At 44.5% G+C, this 23,045-nt stretch overlaps 1 protein-coding gene across 1 annotated transcript in view; it reads right to left on the bottom strand.

The window, feature by feature from the left end:
• LOC124269544 overlaps window positions 1–23,045 on the bottom strand; it is a 43,074-nt gene that overhangs the window by 10,521 nt on the left and 9,508 nt on the right. The window contains exons 2-17 of the mRNA XM_046704575.1: window positions 15,943–16,032; window positions 15,222–15,414; window positions 13,910–14,053; window positions 12,148–12,298; window positions 9,385–9,506; window positions 8,395–8,568; window positions 7,621–7,794; window positions 6,682–6,924; window positions 5,897–6,115; window positions 4,642–4,833; window positions 3,298–3,822; window positions 2,653–2,814; window positions 2,223–2,381; window positions 1,351–1,546; window positions 986–1,176; window positions 508–660 (exon numbers count right to left, since the gene is read on the bottom strand). Of these exons, the coding sequence (XP_046560531.1) occupies window positions 508–660; window positions 986–1,176; window positions 1,351–1,546; window positions 2,223–2,381; window positions 2,653–2,814; window positions 3,298–3,822; window positions 4,642–4,833; window positions 5,897–6,115; window positions 6,682–6,924; window positions 7,621–7,794; window positions 8,395–8,568; window positions 9,385–9,506; window positions 12,148–12,298; window positions 13,910–14,053; window positions 15,222–15,414; window positions 15,943–16,023 (3,079 nt within the window). The 5' untranslated portion in view covers window positions 16,024–16,032. The remainder of the gene's footprint in view (window positions 1–507; window positions 661–985; window positions 1,177–1,350; window positions 1,547–2,222; window positions 2,382–2,652; window positions 2,815–3,297; window positions 3,823–4,641; window positions 4,834–5,896; window positions 6,116–6,681; window positions 6,925–7,620; window positions 7,795–8,394; window positions 8,569–9,384; window positions 9,507–12,147; window positions 12,299–13,909; window positions 14,054–15,221; window positions 15,415–15,942; window positions 16,033–23,045) is intronic.

Raw genomic sequence — 23,045 nt, 5'->3', positions numbered from 1 at the left:
CAAAACGTATGGGCGGTGGAGTAGGCTAATGGTTAAGGCGTTCGCTTGTCACGCCGAAGACCCGTGTTCGAATCCCAACGAATGGTGTCTGGTGGCTCATTAGCGCACCAAAAGGAAATGATGGAAATAACGTACATATCAATGCAAGTTGTAACTCTCCAAAGTAAAACTAGTAATATGAGTGCACCAAAATAGTCAAGTGGAAGAAGAGTTCACTTTGCAATAATATGGCGATGGCAACATTACCCTTGTGGCAAATAGTTTCTCGAATAAATTAATTGAAATGTACTGTAATGTATCACGAAAAACGTAGTTTGGGTTTTGTATGAGCGTTCATACGACCACAATAATAATTGACATTTGACATGTAAGGGCACATAACTCTTTCTGACTGCTGCTTCAATCTTATCTGAAGCCCATGGTTGTATCATAGCACGATAAGTAAATGACTATACGTCATCGAATATCAGAATAAGAGGAATACGAAGAAATGATTTTAAAACCCACCATCACATTGACTTGGTACAATGAGGCTGCTGCCATTCTTTTTGAATGTCAACGCTGAATCTTGTAGTATGGACACACAGGAAGTTGTCTGAGCCTGTATTTCACCAAGGGACGCAACTCGCTCAATAATGTTGATGGCGCTCAAGGTAATATCTAGAGTAAAAATACCACCAAACATCGTTGTATTGAAGGGACCTACGCAAATATTTAGCGATTCGATTGAAGAATAAAGATTGACTAAATAAGGAAGAAGGACCAAGCTTTTACTTCGAGACAACCGTACTTTCGATACATCAAAGTTCCACAAAATGGTGTTTGAGTATACGTTCTGTAACACTGACGATATCGATAAAACATGAATCCAGTATTTCAAATATTACCAGAACCACATTCTCTTATCGTGTGCATGTTGTACACACATAGCTAACTTCAGATAAAATGTTTTCGGCAAATTACACAAGGTTTTCTATGTTAATACCTCCATTTCCTGATACAATGGCAACCTCGCTGTCACGTGGAACAATAGGGGTTGTTAGCGACGCAATGTTATCGGAGTAAATCGGGTTTCCATTCAGGTAGAGAGCCAGGTCCTTGTTGCTGCCATCTAAGGTCAAGGTCAGATGTTGCCAGTAGCTTGTTGCAGGGTTTACATCTGTATCTAGGAGGTTTCTATTTTGAATAAAGACCGTTTCTTAAATACGTGTTGTTGTTGTTGTTCAAAGCAGATATATGACTGCCACATATTTAAACCAAAATACAAAGTGAGTGTATCTTTCAGCAATCCACTCATTTAAAAAAGAAAACATGAAATGTTTACAATGACAATGATGTAAAGATACCTACCCTTGTATATTCAGAATGACGCTGTTGGTGACTGAGAGCTCGACGACGGTGTTGCCGTCAGTGTCGGTAATGCGTGTCAGAGTGTGTCCAAGGCTTGTGTCCGAGCGGCTCCAGAAATACATGGTCAGGGCGCTCAGGTCCGAGCTGATATTACCGAACACAGTCTCCTTGTTAGCACGAACCTTTAAGTCAAAAGCTGAATAGAAAACAAAGTCATATGACGCCCTTCTGACGTATACTGTAAGAGAATATGTTTTCGTGTGACCTCACATGCCTCTCTGTAGCACGTCACTACCACCCTGGACACATGAGTCCCTATCCTTTGTCAGTATATGATGATGGAATGTTTCATTCTGAATAATATTATTTGTTTACCAGCACCAGTCCGAAGTATAACATTTCTGACTTTCTGACAACAGAAATGACTGTCATTCTTTGTAACTTTAATCTGCTGATATGTGTGTGACATTTAATAATGTACTGTTATGTTGAAACAAAGAATGGGCCTGGTCAAGAATATTTGTTTCTCAACATTTGTGGTAGTCGAAGTTGTAAAGGCTAAAATGTGTGAACTGTACTCATTTTGCATTGTTTCATACAAGCTGTGTTCATTATTCAATCAATCTAATACTACCACACATATTATTGTAACAATAAGAACGAAGAACGGTAAAGAAAGAATGATGGATAAATAATCATTTCTTTCAAGACTTGGTTAATTCGTGGATTGTATAGAAGTGTTAAAGGTCTAAGACCTGCATCACTTTGGGCTCCTCTCCACATCAGGTGAATACGCGACATAATTTATACAGTGTTCATTTCAGTTTTCACATTTCGGAGTTCCGGATCTGCGTCCAAAACAACAAACGTACCAACACAGGCACTGGCGTCTTGAGATCCTTGCGGTGATGTAGTGCCGGTCGGACACGACGTGCACGACGTCATCCCTTCACCATTTTGATACGTCCCACGGGTACATGGCGTGCAGGGTGCCATGCCGTCCAATGAGAAGGAGCCTTTTGTACAGGTATCTATAAACACCATGTCATGTTGCATTAATGGCCGAGTTTACACATTAGTTATTGGTGATGGTTCCCATTCGAATTGTAATAGCTTTACGTTTAATGTCATAATAATCCTTTGCTTAAATGTTTACGCTTTGTACAGTGGCATTACATCATTAAAACTAAATATGACATTATGTTTACGTAACGTCTTCATTAATAGCCTTGACTATCCCCAGACATGTATCAAGAACAAACATCAGCGAGACTACGATATGTTAGTAGCTGTACACCTCACCAATACAATCGTTCACAGATCTTGATGCTGTAGATCTGGTCGACTTCCCCTCGCCACACTGTTTACAGGAATCCGAAAAGCCTTCATCAGCATAGCTGCCAACGGGACAGGACACGCAGTCTCCAGAGACCGGGTCTACATACGTCCCTGTGGGACATCCGGCTGAAAAGATATATGATTGCTACTGTTAGGTTTGTTTGTTGTTTAACGCCGCACTCAGCAATATTACAGCTATATTGTAGCGGTCTGGACCGGACAATCAAGTGATCAACAGCATGAGCATCGAGCTACACAATTGGGATACGATGACATGTGTGAACCTGGTGAGCGAGCCTGACCACCCGATCCCGTTAGTCGCCCCTAACGACAAGCATGGTTTCTTTACGGCCTGAATGCTGCTACAAATGGGTTGATGCTCATGCCATGTATACTCGTGCCATTAGAAGCAAACATTTACTTGATTAAACAAATGTAGGGCATACGAATATCACCTGACCTGTTTCGAACCCTTGAGATTACTTAGGGATGAGGAAAGGATATTGCCGCTTTTCTTTAATGGGATTGTGTCAAAGCAGAACAGTAAAAACAAGGTTTAAGTATAGGAGATTGTGTCCCTAACGATAGAGATACAGAATGCAACCTCACAGCATGAAATTTGTTCGTTGTTTGCTTTGGTTCCAAAAGGACAGTCAAGCGCCGCGTATCCTGCATGGAAGGAGTCTTCTTGAGTGTTCAGTCCATACTGGGACATATTGAGGTCTCCATTTTCAAGCATTTGGTCAATGGAACCTATGACATTGTCGAAACCTTTCTCCGACCTTGTTCTTGCAGCCTCAGCATTTTCATTGGAACCTATATCAAAGGGTACTGTAATTACAAACGTTATGACCGTAGGAACTGTTGATCGTTTGACTTTGGGATGGACAATCTCTGTGGCAGATCCTTCTACAGAGCGCTTCCTTCTTCTAACTACTTCACCACATTGTATATCGACATATTCCGCATGACATACTGGAAATGCCGCTAAACATGTTTGGCTGAAAGCGCTGCTCGTGTTGATGATGTTGACGAACTGTTGTGCGATGGCAAGCTGGGTGTTGTTGTCAGGACAGGATCCGGAGTAGTAGTAAAATTCACTGGCAAGCTTCATGTTGCGTGGATTTCGTTTTTCTGAAGATAATTCGGTATGACATTTATTTAAAAAAAACAATCAGCGATCAGTGGTCACATTACATGGATCAGAAGTAGGATAAGTTGTACTTACTTCTATCTTAAGATGGGCATAGATGGTGTGGACATTTTCTGCTGTTAGACAATAATAGAGACAATTTAAGAGGACACTAACACGTCATAATCATAAATGGTTTATGATCATAACTTCCTGAATTGGACTTGTATAATTCGTTCCTAAGTATCTTTGGCAGTTGAGTAGCCTTTGCATGTGTTTGTGACGGATGCTCATGGTGAATCAGGATACGTTCACCTTTTCATGAACATCAAGTAGTATTACTATTGGATAGTGATTCCAAAACACAGAAGTAGTTGTTGCGTTCTAAACTGCCCTGATTGTAACAACATATTCACCAAATATCCAATAGTCATTACATAAATACCCCGACTTTGAATATTCATAAAAATCTAGGCTAGGCTGAATCACACTGCCAGGAGACACTAACACGTTGGACGTAGATGATAAACGAAGGTACTATGTAGATATTAAACTTTGCAACTTTGTACTTAGTTTCAGGGCGGCATCTTTCTCCTCCATCGAGTACATATTGATTGAAATATCTAAATTATCATGCATGATGATTTGTATTACATTACTTTAATGGACAAATCTAATGGACCAGTCGTAGCCTTGAAACAATTACAGACAAATGCGTTGATTCCCATAAGAGGTGTCATGTTCTTGATGCTTGTCAAAGTATTATTTGGGAAAACTGGGCACACATGAATCACAACAATATACAATACCAGCAAGCTAACCTGTACAGTCCTGGACGTCGTCGCGTGGAAACCATTTCCCAGTCTGTTGTCCACAGGCGTACACGTCTGGGACATCCTTCGTCACATCGTATGCCTCGTTACACAGCATGGTGCAAATCCTGCCACCAGAACCCCAGGCGTCACAGACGAGAGCTCCATTTTTAGGGACCGGCAGGTCGGCACATGTGGTATCTGACAACAATATGACACCAACCATACTTCACCACATGCTTTTCATACATATCTGTCAATACAGATCTGCCGCAATACTTTAATCAGTGTTTTTACATATACTCCCCATCAAAGGTTTAGACTCACTAGTGTAAGTGTAGCCACTTACTTCAATCAACTGTCCTGAACTAGAGTTTGTAAAGTAATCCATACAGTTTAAAAGTACTGTTTATATATGAGCTGATGCATTGTAAAACAAATTCATGACTTTGAAAAGTTTATTGTCATGTGTTCAATAAATGATGAAACTCGGTGAAAAATGGAATTCTTTTTATCAAAACTTTACACCAAAACGCAGCTGTTCACATGCACGATATTTACACATGCTTTTCAGCAATTTGATGCATGATCCTCGTGCAATTAATCTGCATAAGGTTTGCAGATGTTTCCCCCAAGTTAGTGGAGAAATTCATCTTTGTTGTAACCATATGTACATACATAACATATAGTGATTGATTTAAGCGAGTCTAAACCTTTGATGTGTAGTATATATCACGGAATGTCCGGGACGTGTCAGTGTGAATGATTCATCTAACAGAAACTACACCCTACTGCCATCTTGGTTGAGTTACTAAACAAAAGCGGGAATTGTAGAATTGCCCAGTGTATTTAACCCTGGAAAGAGAGGGAAGACTCAACCGTAATTTAGAGGAAAGACCCAACCGTTATTAAAGATATGCTTCAGATTGACAGCCCTTAACTACAAGAGAGGTTCAATGATTACAGATAAAAGCGTAAGGTAGTGTGCACAGTGACGAAGTCAAGACCTGCACAGCTACATGCACGCTGATTCGGAAGATGAATGATAAAGGTGAATGCAATCTTCACCTGCATCATCATCTTTCTTTAGCATCCGCCACTAAGCGTGGATGGTTTGCCAGTGGCGGACACAGTTCCCATATGACACCCCTAGCAACGCTCGGAAACATCTTACAGGGAAAGAGATGACATTTTGTTACTGGACACACATACCAATTCGTATGCAAAGTAGAAACTATCCGCCAATTATTACTGAAATCCTTACTTCTGCAAAACGGTTTAAATGCATCCGAGGCCCACGTCCACGATGCTGTTGGGGGGAAGACGTTGGCGTCTTTCTGACAGAGGATGGAGTCGGGTCCCTGCAAGGGGTAGCCTGAGTTGCAGGAGAGAGAGCAGATGAAGCCGTGGCCGTAGCCGTCGGGACAATCGTACTTCAACTTGTCGATGGGATCCTGGAGATCTGGTTCCTGACAGTACAGACCTGAACACAAGGATATCTATATAAACACCCCAGTTAACATGATTTTTCTATAGGCCATGGCATCCAGGGTGGGTGACTTTAGGTCTTCGCTGCTTTTAGCAATGTTACAGCAGTATTATGGCTCGGGACACCAGAGATGGACTTGAGACATTATACCAATGTGAGGAATGGAACGCCTTAACCACTTGACTACCCCGCCGCCCGTTTGGTATCCCACCATATTGGAAGGAAATCATTTAAATGCTTTGGAAAGAACATGGACAGAATGATCTGTCAACCTATGCCTCCCGTATTTTTAGGGTTAAGGGTTGCACAGATCTTAACAAAGATCACATCTTAAAAACTCCCCATAACTGTAGAGACATTTTCACAACTTTCCAAATGTGTCAGTGCTTGTGATATGCTAGTAATCTTTCCCTAGTTTTTCAAATGTGTGAATGGAAAGTTACTTCTTCAAGTGCAAGGGCTCGTAAATCTTAGCATTTGAAACTTCATGAACGTTAATTCTAATTCCTTGCAGAGAGACACTTCTATGCCCTTACAGTTGTCCAACTTGGCGTACTTACCATTGATGGTGACTTTAAATGAACACTGAGCTGTATTCCCTTCAGAATCTGTGGCGGTAAGTGTCACCTTCGTCTCGCCCAATTCAAAGACCGCTCCTGATTGGTGACTTCCTGTGATTGTGACCTCTGAACTGTCCTTGACAACTGGGTCGTCCCACGTGACTACCTTTCCCCCGCCCTTCTTTTCAGAATAATCTTCAACGTCATCGGGGCAGCCATTAGTGAATGATGGTGGACTGATATCTGCAACAGAGATGAAGGTACAAAGTTCCAACCGGGGTGCTCTCCCTTAAATTCTATTTATTCAATATATATTTTTGTATTGTATTATCGCGGCCATTGAATTCACCTGTGAATAAATCTTCAGGTTTAAAGAAATAATTGATTACTAGGTGAGCTAATTTCCCAACCCACTGCACACACCCCATCCACGGTGTGGCGTTTCGTTTGTTTGTTTGTTTGTTTGCGTGTTGTTGCCATCATGAACATTGATGTACGAAATTGGTATGTATCAACCAAATGAGCGACCCTGACCACCTGATTCCTTCAGAGTCATGACAAGCATGGGTTGCTGAAGACCAATTCTAACCCAGATCTTTACAGGTCGCATGGTGCATCGTCACTTTCAACCTACTTATAGATCTACAGAGTGGTCGTGTTCGTGGATACTGCCAACACTTTTTCATAACAGATACAAGACGTCGCCGTTGTATTACATTTCTCAAAATCCGTTTGGAAGGAGAGTAAGACAATTACTGGTTTAGAGCATCTAAATGTAGTTTTACTTCAGTCGCAGAAAAGCAGGTCGTGGAAAAGGGTAAGCTACAAAGTGAAGAATTACACTGACACCATGATAATCCGGACGAATCTAAGATTCGAACCTGGACTTCGCGGATCCCGGAAAAGCCATTTGGCAGCGTGGCAGCAAATTATACATACCTGCGCAGGTTCCGGGCGGGGTCCATTGCCCTGTTGCCAGACATGTGCTCATCAACATCCCTCGTGTTTGATAGTCCCTGTCGCAGGTCATCAAGCAGTACGTGCCGTACACGACGTCCCCCAGACACGTCAGCTGCCCGTTTGCCACACTTGGCGGTGTACCACAGGAAACAGCTGTGAAAAGCGGGAAGACAGGCGACACTTGTAGTGTAAAGTTATAAGCCAGGTCAACAGCAACAACATAATACCGATGTACTAGGTGTACTAACCATGACAGCTGTAACTATCCTATGCCTATTACTTGATCAGCCAAATCACCAGGTGCTTGCGAAAAGGGTACACAAGCTGCCCTCTTAGTAGCGTCCGCCACTTACACACTTACAGTCGGCTTGTTGCTGCCACGACCAAGCAGAAGCTCTGCAATGCGTGGCATATAAACAAAGCAGACTTATTGGCCAGAGCTCCAGTGAACATTATGGGCTAACAGACGAACCGCACATGGAAGATCCAGGCAAATTGTAAAATTTCAATGTCTAATACAGCCAAACACCTTTTTATCGCTGATAAAGGGTCTACAAAGATACTTTGAGTTATGCAAGGCTCGACACACCAGAGTTCCACACACTGGTGTTTGACTGTTTCTAGGTAAGTGTTTGGTAAACTAACCTACAGGTCTACCTGCTTCTACCTGTATTTACAGGATGGTGACTCGAGACTCAGATAGCTTGATCCAATGACGAGTAATGATAAGAATATTCCCAGAAATACCCATACCTTTACACCTTGGTTCTGGATCAGACCAGTCCCCTTCTTCACACTTGATGGGGTTAGAACCGTCAACAGTGTAGCCGTCGTCACAGTACACGGTGCACTCCGATCCTGATATGTCCCTCTTGGTGCATCGGAGACGACCATGGTGAGCATACGTAAAGGGGGTACAGTGGATCGCTGAAACATGAAGTAAAAACTCTAATATTAATTTGAGGAATGTGTCAGGGCGTACGGGTGTTACGGGTTTGGTGGTACACAAACGGATCGAAGGGCGATGGATGTATAAGACACGATCAGCTCGTATATGATACAATCGCGCACACCCAGTTAGTGGCACCTACAACAGTTTGTATTGGCTACAAGTTCACAAGTAAAACACACACCGAATTTCCGGTCACGAATCTGTGATATATATATATATATATATATATATATATATATATATATGACATGTAACATGTAAGTGACGTTACGTAAATCTCAGTGTCCACTTGACGTTCTAACAGTCGCGTCAGCAGACTTTACGCCGCTCTTAGCAATATTTCAGCAATATCACGGCTACACACATTGTACCCATGTGGGCAATCGAACCCGGGTCCTCGGCGTGACAAGCAAACGCTTTAACCACTAAGCTACCACGCTGCCCCTAGAACATATAAACGCCTGGAGTAGTGGATAAAATGTTGGCCATGATGGCGGAGAAGTGAGGGTGGATTGTCCAGTATTGTCATCATGCCAAAGATTAAAAGATACTACTTTTGGCGGTCGGCATTAAGCGATTGAAAGAACGAGGGACCATGTTGCACTAAGTGTTCTCAGCGCTACAGCTTTACTAAACCTATTACAACGTATTGGAGTTACGGTGAACTTAACATTTTGTGCATCTCAGTGGAATAACACCTCAGATATATTTTGGCTAGAACAAGATCATAGACAAACAAACAGATGCACAAGCAAACACACACGTACACACGTGTGAAGGTCGTAACTTACTGTTCACTGTGAAGACAATATCACAGTCTGCGGACAGGCCACCACTGTCCACAACTCGGTACTTGATAAAGTGTGTGGCCGCAATGAACTCACTTCCAGGAGGTAACCCTGATCTCCTAGGGCTGCAACAAGTTATGGAGCAATGTACATGTTATTCATTGCGTATCTTTCTGTTGACAGTCAAGTTTCTGTTGACAATTATAGTCAGGAGCACTAGTGTGCAACATTCCAGTGTGATCTGACAAAAGGAGTTTTAAAACGTTCAGAAAGCTTTAGTTTATGTAAACTACTGAGCAAAAGAACGTTATCACTTTCAAAGTAATTGTATAAGAAACAAAAACGCTTGTACAGGTTTGAACCAAAGCAGAAAACGTTCACCAAAACATGGTCCCGAAAACAACGCAGCTGTCCGAAAACTTCGTATGAATAGAGAAAAGGTCTCAATCGTAATTGTTGGACATTAGACAAAACGCATGTGTATAATTGTGACATAAATACGGATGTTAGACAAAGCAAATATGCAGTAACCAAAGGTGAGGTGAGGTGAAACTGGGTTTAACGTCGTGAATATTTCGCTCATATGACGACGTGCATGCTTGTGTATGTGTAGGTGCGGCTGCTTGTACTAGCCCAGACTTAAGCTGGTTTAGTAACCAATTGGCAAAGGACCACCACGCATATGCCAAGACTTACGCAAGTGCAACGAGACAGGGTGGTCGGTATGGTCAATATTGGGGTCAGAACCTTCAACTGCAACCAGGCCACCATCAGCAAATTGATAAACCGCTACCAGTAAACAGGCCAGACCCAAGACCGCCCAAGATCGGGAAGACCAAAAGTCACGAAGACCGCTACATAGCCGGAACATATTCTTGACTGCGACAGCACTAGGACACGCCATCAGCAGATGAACAGTCCTTTGAGGATTTGTCATAGCTGGCATGCGAGCCTAAACCTACCCCTCCCCCTTCCGTGGAATGGCACTGACCCGTCCGTCTACACCGTGAGCGCAGATTGCAGTGGCCACGAACTGTAGGTCGGTGACTGAGAGAGAGTGCTCTTTACAGGTGTGTGAGTGAGTGAGTTTAGTTTTACGCCGCACTCAGCAATATTCCAGCTATATGGCGGCGATCTGTAAATAATCGAGTCTGGACCAGACAATCTCGTGATCAACAGCATGCGCATCGACCTGCGCAATTGGAACCGATGACAAGTGTCAACCAAGTCAGCGAGCCTGATCACCCGATCCCGCTAGTCGCCTCTTACGACAAGCATGGGTTACTGAAGACCAATTCTAACCCAGATGTTCACGGGTCGCTCTTTACAGATGAAAGTCGGTTCAGTCGGTTCAGATACGATGGCAGAGTTCGGGGTTGTTCGAACAACTGGCGCCAAACAACGTTAAAGATGCGGCGTCTTGGTATGGGGTGGCATTTGTGGCCAGAGAACAAGATGAAGTGGTGAGACAACAGCCGAGAGGAGTCATTTTGCAGCACGCCAACGGCCTCACACCCCAAGAATTGTTCGAGAATATCAGACATTGAACATCTCTGGGATAATCTTGATCATGTGCTGAGACAGCATGTACCACCTCCGGCGAACCGACAGGAACTTGAACAGACTCTCTTGGATTTATGGAGCAGGATTCCTGCTGACGTCATCCGCCGACTGACGACGTCAATAAGGAGACGTGTGTTAGCATGTGTGGATGGGTCAATACTTCTGACTATTGATAACGTTTCCCCTGACTTCTATCTAATTGAGTGATTCTTTCTATGAACTTTTTGTATGAACTCTGTTTTATTTTAATATTTTCTTAATTTTTACCCCTTGACTCTTATTTAATGAATTGCGGCAAATGCAAGACCACCATTGCAATGAATTCTCAGTCAAATTGTTGGCAAATGATTTCTGTTTGCAAACTAATTAACATAAATCAAACATACGACTTGTCAGGTGAAGTCGGTGATAACTTTCTTTTACCCTGATGTTTATATGACACATAAACTGACGGGCTAAAGAAACGCTACTACAGATTAAAAAACCCTATTGTGAAATAACCATAAAAAATAGATCTCCAAGATGTCGAGGGGTAAACACACACACTTCCGTCAGCTCTGAACAATGAGAAACGTTTTTCATCTGAGAATAACACCCTCTGCCACTCATGTCGCTGCCAGCGTCGAAGCCCCGGGCCCATCTAAACAGGCCTACCTAAAAAAACTTTCCCACTGTGCAGAAAAACGCAGAAAAGCCCACATTAATCGTGGAAATAGCAACATAAACACATTACCTCAGTACTGAAACATTAAAAACCGCACGTTCCACACATCAACGATCTTTCGAATGCCGTTATTTTGCTGAGCTATGGATTCGTAAATTGCAACAACAGGTGTAAAAATATCAACTCTCGTAACACTAAAATATTGCCGACACTAAAAGTGTTACTGACACTGAAAGAGTTACTGACACTTACAAGGCTCCACGAACTCTCCGCTCTTCCAGTGAGAAACTGTTAAAAATCCCAAAGTACAACAGCAGGACAGCGCTTTTTCAAATACAGTGCGCCCTCAGTTTGGAATGCTCTCCCAAATGAACTCCATAATTCCCCTTCACTTCTCATTTAAACAAGCTTTCCTTTAATGTGTCTGACACTGAGGATGTTACTGACACTAACAGGGTTAATGATAACAGGAATGTTACTGAGAGTGTTACTGACACTAAAAATGTTACTGACACTAAGAATGTTACATGAAAGAGAACCTTAGACTGACATCCTCCTTGTCCGTTCCCTTCGGTTCCATCCAGTTCACCACCATCTTGTCTCCCGTCTTGGCAAACTGCGGCCCCACATACGGACAGTCAATCTGAGGGAACGTGTTTGGCGGTGGGCCTCCTCCTCCTCCTCCACCCCCTGATGGTTAATTACCAGTAACACACAATAAACGTCACAAGTCACACCTGTCATATAGTATGACCAGAAATTTTTGAGAATTTGAGGAACATGTTTAATTGGATTTTTAGTATAAACAACCTTGACCGGCTATCAGGGCTTGGTTTCATTTAAGAGAGACAACTCCGTTAATCCTTTTTCATTAGTTTGTGAAGAGTTATCCCCTTTGTTTACTTGCTAGCAGACGACATTTTCAGTGATCCTCAGTATGGATGATTTAGAGAAGAGGAAGTTGATTTTAGAGTATTATAACAAGGACATCAGATCAGCTAGAGTGATTTCAAGTAGAATGGGTATCCCTTTGTCCACTGTTTATCGTGTTTTGAAAGGGAATATAAACAGTGAGCGGTACACAGATATTCTCGAGGGACATTTACTTCCATCTGCTCACGTTTTCTATGGAAATGTTTGGATTTTCCAGCAGGACAACGACCCAAAACATCGTTGAAAGCATTTACAGGCCTGGTTTCGGACCCACAATATGACATTTTTAGATTGGCCAAGCTATAGCCCTGACATAAATCCAATAGAAAATGTTTCGGGACTTATGAAGGAAAGTGTCAATAAGAAAAATCTGACAAATATTGCTGAAATGAAAGAAGAGGTGCTCCGAGATTTTTTTTGACAGCATGGACCACGACTTTCTAACTTCTTTGATCAGTAGTATGCCCCACCGCATTGAAGCCTGCATTGAAGCCTGCATTGCTGCCCATTGTGACTTGACAAAATACTAACTGTTCACCTGTCTTTGAATCTGGAGTTATGTTCTGCTAATATTCACATTAATACGTGAGTAATGATTGCAAAAAAAATATAAAAAATTACAATCTTTAAATTCTCAATAATTTCTGGTTGTACTGTATAACAATTTTCCTTGGAGATGTGTGTGTAAATTGGTAGCAGATATGTTTGTCTAATGATTTACAGTTTTTATACATTTCGTGTGCCTAACGTTCGATATCCACTTTTGTTTTGAGTCATTCATATACAGTTATATGGCTATTACACTCCACGGGTGTTATTTCGACAGGTATTCGTTGATGTTTTAAATTTAACCATTATGGTGATGTGTCTTCATAAATGTACATGGAAAGTTAAGAAGACGAATCAATCTACATCTTTTTATTACGTATAGCAACGGTTTGCTTGTTCTTTTTATCGCGACACCACTTCCCCATAAAAGGTAAAAAAACGCACATGTTCGTGGATGAATCGCTACAGCCCTTACTGACTCAATCGCGTATGCACCAACCATGCACTGATTCAACCCAAGAGGCATTAATCCAACATGAAATTATACACGCACCCATGTCTTATTGTTATAGGTTTTTTTACTCCAAAATTAACTTGCCTAACGTTTGCTGCCACCCTTGCATTGGGAAGCTCAAGCAAGTCATAGGGGTGATGCTATGCATCAATGTACATTGAGTTTATCAACCAAACAAAATCATAAAACTGAATGATCATATGCCAACAATCTCACTGGCCTTTAAATATTTCTGGTTTCAAGATCTGGGGTGTCAGTCTATGTATCTTATGCCAAACTGTCCTTGACATTGAAAATATACATACCGCTTCTACACAGAAACATGCAGACGAAGTCTGAAATTCCAGATACAACGCCCCCAACTACATCTGAAACAAACCCCAAAAATCGCTTTTCTCTGTGATGCCGATCCTCCGGACGTTTTAACGACTGAGCATAGGAGATTGGTACTGAAAGTAGAATTGGGCAGGTGCATTAGTTAATGAGTTGCCGGGTGTGTGAATGGGCGGCTGGGTTTGTGGGTGAGTATGAGGGTGTGTGAATACAGGCGTGGGCGAGTGGGTGAGATTGGCGATTGGTTAAGTGATGTATGGTCGAGTTGGGTGAATAGGCAAGATGAGTGAGTTCGGTGAGACAGGCGAGTGGTTCAAATAGTAGACTGTGCGAGATGGATAAGTGGGCGACATGGGCGAGATGAGCGAATGGTGGAGAGATGTACGATGGGCGAATGGTTGAGATTGCCTAGTGAAGAGGTGGGTTTTGGGTGCGTGGGTTTGGGCGAGTGGTTGGGATATGTGTGTGGGCGAGATGGGAGAGTAGGATGAGTAGGATGATCTTCAACGATCCACTGCCGTCTCATTGTCTCAGTCATGGTGATGACAGCCCACATCATCGACGATCCACCACCGTCACATTGTCTCAGTCATGGTGATGACAGCCCACATCATCAACGATCCACCGCCGTCACACGTCACATTGTCTCAGTCATGGTGATGCCAGCCCACATCATCGACGATCCACCGCCGTCACATTGTCTCAGTCATAGTGATGACAGCCCACAACATCAACGATCCACCGCCGTCACACGTCACATTGTCTCAGTCACGGTGATGCCAGCCCACATCATCAACGATCCACCGCCGTCACATTGTCTCAGTCATAGTGATGACAGCCCACATCATCAACGATCCACCGCCGTCACATTGTCTCAGTCATGGTGATGACAGCCCATATCATCAACAATCCGCCGCCCTCCCACGTCACATTGTCGGGGCAGGGGGATGAGGTATGCATGTCTTTACCTTACTGTTTTACACATGTTGTACAGTTGGCCTCATGGCAATATATACGTAATACAAACGATGACATGGGGATGATGTGTACGTTCAGTGTTCATCTGATGAAGGAGCAACAAGAAGCCATGAACATCAGTGATAAACGATCAAATAAGTCTCACCAGTACAAGTTTCATATAAAAAAAGGCAAGAATATGAAACGTATGCATTCTGTCATTTGCAATATGTCTAGGACATTATTAGTTATATTGGATAGACAAATAACATATAAGAGTGTTTGTGACAAACGAACAAGCAAGCAAACAAGATACAAGATTACTACCTTGGACCCAAAGCCCTCCTTTACAAGCAAAAAAGTCCAGCGAATGTCTAGCCCGGCATACAGTCCCTGTGTCAGCCATTGTGATTACGTGCCCGGCAACAGAAAATGCATCGTAGGTACTTCCTTTGCACTGCACATCCCCGTCAAATCTGTCCAGAAGCTCACACGCATCGCGAGACTCCAGATCCTGTATCTGGAAAACAGAACAAGGAGCGAGTGAAACATTATTTCAGTTATTCAATGGTGTGTCAGCTTAGATTTATATGGAATCCAGCAGTAGGTCAGGTCAGACTGTTTATTGAACTGACAAACATATATTTGGAAACCTATATTTGAGAAAATGAAAGTGAAAATGCTATCATATGTTTCTGATACAACTAATTAAGGGACGTAACTCTGCAACGCGAGTTTCACAATTGTGTCAGTCTTCAGTCAATTTTATGTAAAAGAAGACACATCTTACACTTATGTCTTATGCATCATGGTTAGAATTGATCTTGAGTAACCGATGCTTGTTGTAAGAGGCGGCTGACGGGATCGGGTGGTCAGGCTCGTTGACTTGATTCACACATGTCATCGCATCCAAAACGTGTAGATCGATGTTCATAATGCTGATTACTGGACTGTCTAGTCCAAGCTTGATTATTTACAGATAGCCGCCATATAGCTGGAACATTGCTGAGTACGGCGTTAAGCAAACACCAGACTAAACGCTACTTACCCTGTACAAATCCTTTGTAAGAATTCCACTTTCAGCGACGCCGACAATGAGAACCAAACACAACCACACTGAGCGAGCCATGGACCTGAACTGAAATGTTTAAGTGATTGTCATGTAAATAATAATCATGTTAATGATATTCAACTCGAAAGACCTGAAGCAATTCAGCAGCGTCACCACCATAATCACACGTTAAAGAGTAATAGGAACACTATGAGAAGGCAGATATCAGTGATGTGAGCCTCTATGTGTGAAGGCTATTTCCTTGGGGCGAATAGCAAAGTATTGTATAATGTGCTACTGAGACACCACTGTTCAGGTGTTTTTCCTCGCTTTTTATGGAGTGAGTGAGTGATATTTGCTTAACGCAAGATCAGCAGTTTTACAGCTATTCGCGAAGTCAAGCTGTTCTCAAACGGTTCAGTTAAAGTATGAACATTATTTTAAGTGTTGACTGGCATGTTTAAAATCTACAAATTCAAGCTAAATGTGCTGTAATTAATTATGTTACGTGGAATACACATTACAATGAAATGTATTATAATTGTGTCACTGTAAAACATTTTCATCATCGTGATGTAGACTAGTCACACAAATGTTTTGTTGTATAACACTTCCTTAGTAAAGTTTAAATTCTAGTATTTGGATGAGTCCAGTGCGGGATTAGAACCAACATTCTGTGAGCGAAGCATCATCCATTCGCCGCGATCTAAACCACTCAGCCACCAAGGCGCCAACAAGAAGGAGGTACAGAGTGACCTCTAGTAAGCATCTTGTTCAAAACATTGCTACTCTAACTTTTTTCGCATATTGTCTAACAAACTAGGGAAGTTTGTATTTACGTTGACTTGTTAAGAGTAGAAGTATATACAACAGGGGTACGAGATCAATTCCCACAAAAGACTCTGTAAAGCTTCATTTATGAAATAAAGCTTTTGTCAGGCCCTTATCTCTCTCCGCTATTGTATATACCTGGTTTGAATCCCCAGTTAACTTCCTGGTCACTATGACCCAACACTTTCCTGATCACGTGATGCTATTGTCGACCTTTGTCGTGTTGACCTCGAGGAAACAGTTAATGTGAATCGCCTATGAGCTCTTTGGTCTTCGTGATGAAGGCTTGCTGGGCTTGTTGTATGCCTTGTTCTATGTACTTTGTTTTCTTGGCTTCGCTGACGGCAGTCTTACGAGACTTGGACCGAATCTCTTGTTTCATTCTGTGATATTTTGGTTGTCATAAGGGCGGTATCCGCCCCGTCCATGACATTGGAAGCTCTATGGTACTTCTTGCATAATGCTGTCCGTCTGTCGCGGTCTTGTTCTAGTTGGCATTTTATGTCGCATAACTGCCTCAAGCGGTGTCTTCGCTACTTCCTCTACGACTGGGTACAGGCCCATCCTGTGTGTATAATATATACTACAAGATATTTTTTAATTGGTCTTCATTTAATAGTCGATCAATGTACTTGAGGCTTGTAAGGCCTAGTTCCTTGTGTAGGTGAATAAGGGAAAGGTCAATAGGTAACTTTTGTTCTATACTAACTTCAACGGAGCTTGTTAAGGGGGGCAGCAACCCCAGTGAGGGGTCTGAGCTCTGTCGTATGATGATACGACAATGGTAGTTCCAAAATAGATGTGTAACTGGCCAATTTATTTCCACCCCAGGTAAAAGGCGCCAGGTTGGCCCCTCCATCTTCGACCCGTACAGGGGGGGCTGAGAAAAAGGTTTCTATGATGAGTGTGGAGCCTGGAGGCATAATCGTAGAATATGGTAGACCAGGGTATAAGTTGAATGATAAAAGTGCGTCCCTGGCTATTGTATATAACATGTAGCCCGTGGGACGTTGTGTTTGTTCAACTGTTATATCCTGACCAGCGGTGAAACTCGAGCAAGATACCGTTGTTCTTAACTTTGGTGATATGGCCATCCTTGGTCAAAGAGACGTAAGGTGTGGTGAGGGTCATGTTGATCAACCATTCGGGTTCTTTTAAGTCTGTCAGGGACACCCGCCTATACACGTTGTCTTTCAAGTGTAGGACGTACAAGGTGCCTTCCTCGCTGGGCAGATCGAACCCCTCCGTGTCTCCTAGGTCGTTAAACGTGACGTTGGGGCGATGACTGGTTATTGCTATATTACTATCACGAGATAGTTTCCAACTGTTTTTCTGATAACTTCTCAGGCGTGCACTTCACCCCCATGAAGTGTATGTTGTCGGGTAGGAAGATCTTAGTGAGTGATATCGTGTCTTCCACGGTCACAGTGACCCCCTGCAGACTGGTGTGGGAGTCGACACCCACCCTCTGTAAACAGTGCAAACCTGATACTGGTGTTGTTTCCCCCACCGGAGTTTGATCCCCTTCACAACTTCGACTTCACTCTGTGGTTCGCCTAGGTAGACTTGGATGACCAGCGTGGAGTTCACCGGTAGACTCTCCAGGATGTTGACCACGCCTTCGAATTCAGACACCACCTGCAATGCCACGTTTTGCGTCCCTGGCTTGCTCGACAGCATGTGGGCTGCCATATTGGAGAGTGGGCTGATGACTACGCCACGCCTCTGCGCCGGGACGTAAGCCACAAGCAGGGTTCCATTGTTCACGACTTTATTTAGGTAGTTGTCTTTGTTCTCCATGAACACGTAGGGGGAGCCGAGCCTAATGTTGAGAAACCAATCCACTCGATAGGGTAACAGCACCCACTTGGCGTCGTCGGTGAAGACGAGCGTATATGGCTTGTTTCAGGCGACAGTCGTGCTCTCGACGTCTTCTAAGTCGAACAGTTTGCTGCCGAACGATGGATATACCGACCATCTATCATCACCGATGCGGACTAGGTCGAGCTGAGTGTTGAGGGCCACTCCTGATGTATCGACTATATCACCTAGGGTTCTACTGCAGGGGACTTCAATGCGTTTGTAAATGCTGTTTTTAAGCTGTAAGGCGTACAGTCTACCCTCTACTCCGGCGTCGTCGAACCCACGTGTGTCCCCGAGGTCGGAGATCCCTACATTGACGCATCTCTTCACCCTTCCGGGTCCTTGTGCGCTAGTCATTTTATGTGCAGCGTTATGCTGAGGTATCCTACATTAACAGGATTATGCCTTATATCTAACACTGATATTACCAACTCCGGGACAGTGCCCCGAGTTAACCTCTTGTACTACCGCGGTGAAAATGACTCGGTTCTGCTGTCCTTGTACTTCTCCGTCTTCACCGGAACCGCTCTCAACAGCGTGGAAGGGTGGCCCCCTTGAATGTTGTCCGTCGTGTTCAGCTAGTTGAAATGAATGCACAGCTCGCGGTAGGAGACTAGGTCGGGTAACTTCGTACCCGTGACCATCATTGTGGGTTTTATCTCGTCCGGCGGCAGCCCGACCGTCCTCGCCAATGGTCGGCCGAGCCTCAAGGCCTTTACTCCGATGTTGTTGTCATCGTTGATGTTGGTCCACCGCGGCAGGTAGGTGATATCGCAGAGTGTGACTTCGAGGTGACCCGATGTGTTATCGATCGTGTGTAGCAGCTGAACGGCCTCACCGCTCGTTATCCCTGTAAGTGTCACGTACATATTAGAGTATATGTACCATTATATAATAATTTTCAAATGGACTCCCCGGGAGTGTTTTACCCTAAGATGGACATAGACTTCACTCACATGAAGATTGTGGTCGACGTGGCCGGGTTGCACTTCGGAGCCCGGTTTGGCACTTATAAGCTTTTGGTGACGAACGTCAAGGCAGTCCACGCCTGCTTGAACAACCCGATGCAGTTCTGGCAGAATCAACTCAACTTCGCCATCTGGTGTGCAACAACTGGGTGTGGCTTGACGTTGACCGATACTTGGCGGGGACCGGTGAGTCAGTCTGTGTTCACGTTCCACGTGTACTACCAGGTCAGACGTATCCTCAAAGAGATCAGCGCCGAGATCCCACAAGACAAAGTATGGGATGCAGTAAACAACCCGTACGATAGACGGGCCTACGAACGTGTTTGCAATGAATTCGAACTATACCCGAAGATGGATTGGCGTTTGCCGGTGCTGAACCACGGGCTGGGTATTCCATATGATGGGGGGCGACCCGTGAAAGAAGTCAGTGATGATTTACTGAAACGAGATGTACTACGCCAGGACTTTGCTTTGTCGAGTAATGAATGGCGAGATGACGGTATGAACTTGTTGGTGGTGTTGCTTTCACCGTCCAGAAAGTGGAGCAGCCCACCGCGGTCGATTGGAACATGTTCATGCTAGACATGTCGAAAGGGTTTACTCGTGCCAGTGTCACCAGATTGCACGACTCGATTCGAACGTACGTGTGGGCGCTGTTAGGTGCGAAGACGCAAACGCGTTCCAACATCCTCAGTAAGGGGACTGCTTACGAAGCTCAGAAACAGTTCATTGCAAACGTCGAGGATGCCATCGCCGCCCCGGTCGACCTGCCAAGTGCCATCCAATGCTACCAAAACGTATTGGAATACGCCCCCGCCTAAAGTCGACTATGTGTTTGACGTGGGACTGCCCCGAGCGACATGCAACTGAGAGTCAACAAGGCAGTGGGCTACAGCAACGAAATAGTCATAGCCACGGCCGACCAGAAGTTGGGTGTCAATGTTGGTATCAAAGCGAGTCACGTCCCACCTCCCACGACCCATGAAACGGGCATAGTCGTACCACCCCCGGAGCCCAGGGTTCGGCCCGCACAGCCACAGCCCCTGCCACCACACCGGGTGGCTGAAAATCAACAGCATATCAGCCATAAAACAACGCTGGTGGCCGGGGGCATCACGGTCAGTTTGATTCTCATTTGGTTAAAAAATGCCTCAGCCGAGACGTACAGCAGCCCGGCCACGGCAACGATGGCTGCCCACAGGTTTTGCCTGAGCCATGTGACAGTTTTAGCCAGCGTGCTCATCAGCCACGAGTCGATGCTACCGAAGATTACCGAAAGCACTTCGACGGCTTTACTGGCGAGTTTAGCCAGGGCTTCCCCGAGAGATTTCAGGTGTTTTTTCAGGTGACGTCGCCACCACTTGGTGGGGTTGGGGGTGTGGGTGTACCTCCACTCAGCGATATGACCAGGGTTGACAGATGAAGCCCAATGCCGTCAGAACGCTGGCGATGGTGATCCCTTGCTCTCGGAACAAAATTCCGATCCTGTCGGCCAACGTGGTGTCTTTGTGGAGGACTCGATCGATGGTTTCCCGCACGCGGCTGATCTGAGATCGAAGCTGTTCTCAATTCGAGGAAATGGATTCCAATCGAGTCCGTCTCTCATTTTGTAAGTCCCGCAACCATTTTTCGATGGTGGTTTTCAGAGTTTTTATTTTCTCGCAAGCGATGTGCTCATCAATTTCGTTTAGTTTCCCCATATTGTTCACGAGTTTTCCACGAACGGTTCGCAATGCCCTGTCTAGCCCTCGCAGTTCTCGAACAGGAAATTCGAAACCCGGCAAGGGCTTGTTATGATACGTGTCCAAAAGTTTTTTTATACTGTCCAACGTTTCTTTAGCATCTCCATCATCGTTGAGTTCGGCCCTGACGTCTTAAAAATCTTGGACGACCTTTGGGGAAAGCTTAGGCCGTGCGTCGGCATAATCTCGCATGTTTAATTCATCACGGATCAGTTGCCCACCATGACGACTGTCTAGCGTAGACAAGGCAAGCGGTTTTCTCAAGTGTTTGCTCATGAGATCGATCCGCGGATGAGCTTTCAATCTCTGCGTGCCCTTCTTGTCGATGGTAAACTTGGAATAGTCTCATCCCAACGGATTGACGTAGTTTCTATCTGACTTCAACGCATCGTAGTAGTCGTTGACGGTCGATTTTAAAAGTTCGTTGCTAACAGTGTCGCCCATGAATGAGGTGTCTTCATCGTAATCCACATCAGCGGACGCACCAGCAGCCAAATGATCCATCGGAATGTCATCCATTATATTAATTATGTTAAACTTATATATTTAATGTATATAACAATATCATATGGTAGGAAGCTAGACCCTTTCCGGAGATCAAGGGAGCCTCTAGGCGTTAGAGCCGTGCGCCAGTCGGTGACCATCACCAACAATCCTTGCAAGATAGGACAGAACCAAACGCTGCTGGTTTGATTCCCCAACCTGGGCGAGAACGACCTCATCATGCCCGGCATGGTTCGTCTGGCATTCAACATTACATTGACCTCCTACAACGACAAACGCGAGCTCGTGCGGAACGTAGGTCGGGCCATCGTCAAGAAAACCACCATGAAGATCAGTGGCAACAAGGTGTTGAGCATCGACGACAGCAATGTGTTTTACTGCTACGCTGACCTCTAGAAAAGCGAGGGAGAACGCGTCAACGATGTCTACCAAGGCATCAACAAGTCGACCCGGATGCGTGTGGGCTAGGGCTTCACGCAAGATCAGCTCGACAAGGTCTCGGCCAGTGAAAAGGCCATCGCCGCCACCTACGGGAACTTCGAGCTGCTCACTGGGCATGCGCCGTTTTACCAGGCGGTGCTGGGTGATAGGCTTGAATACGAACTCACATTTAAGGACAACAGCAAAGTCGTGTGTACGCCGAACGGTGATGAGACCAGCTACACCATCGACAACATCTCTCTGGAGTTCGACATGGTCACTAGCCCGGAGCTGGCCAGGCAGGTTCGAAACCAGTACTCGGGGAAGGTGACAGTCCTGTACGACCGCATACTGCGGTATAGAGCGATCATACAGGATAAGAGCGACACATTGTGGTATATCGACCTGAACGTGCCGGCGCGATCGATGAAAGGCATCCTGATCATCCCCGTGGAGGATTACGAGCCCTTCCGCAGGGACAGCGAGAAGTTTTTCAACCCTGAGATCACGAAGGTGGAAGTGACCATCGAGGGCGTGCCCAGCCAGCTGTTCAGCGCCGGTATGAGGGCACACCAGCAATGGGACGAGATAACCCGACCCGACACCAACACGTCATCAAGGACCTGGATCTAAGCTCCATGCAGATCGGTGAATACCTGACCACGAAGTATGCGCTATGGTTGAACATGCGATCCACGGACGACAATCAATTACATGGCAGCGGACGCAGCATCGACAACAGCAGCGAGGGGATAACCGTCCAGATTACCAA

Source organism: Haliotis rubra, unplaced genomic scaffold (assembly GCF_003918875.1).
Source record: "Haliotis rubra isolate DU_JTF1 unplaced genomic scaffold, ASM391887v1 Scf1454, whole genome shotgun sequence".
In the NCBI taxonomy this organism is placed as follows: Eukaryota; Metazoa; Mollusca; class Gastropoda; order Lepetellida; family Haliotidae; genus Haliotis; species Haliotis rubra.
This window is presented reverse-complemented; position numbering and strand designations above follow the sequence as displayed.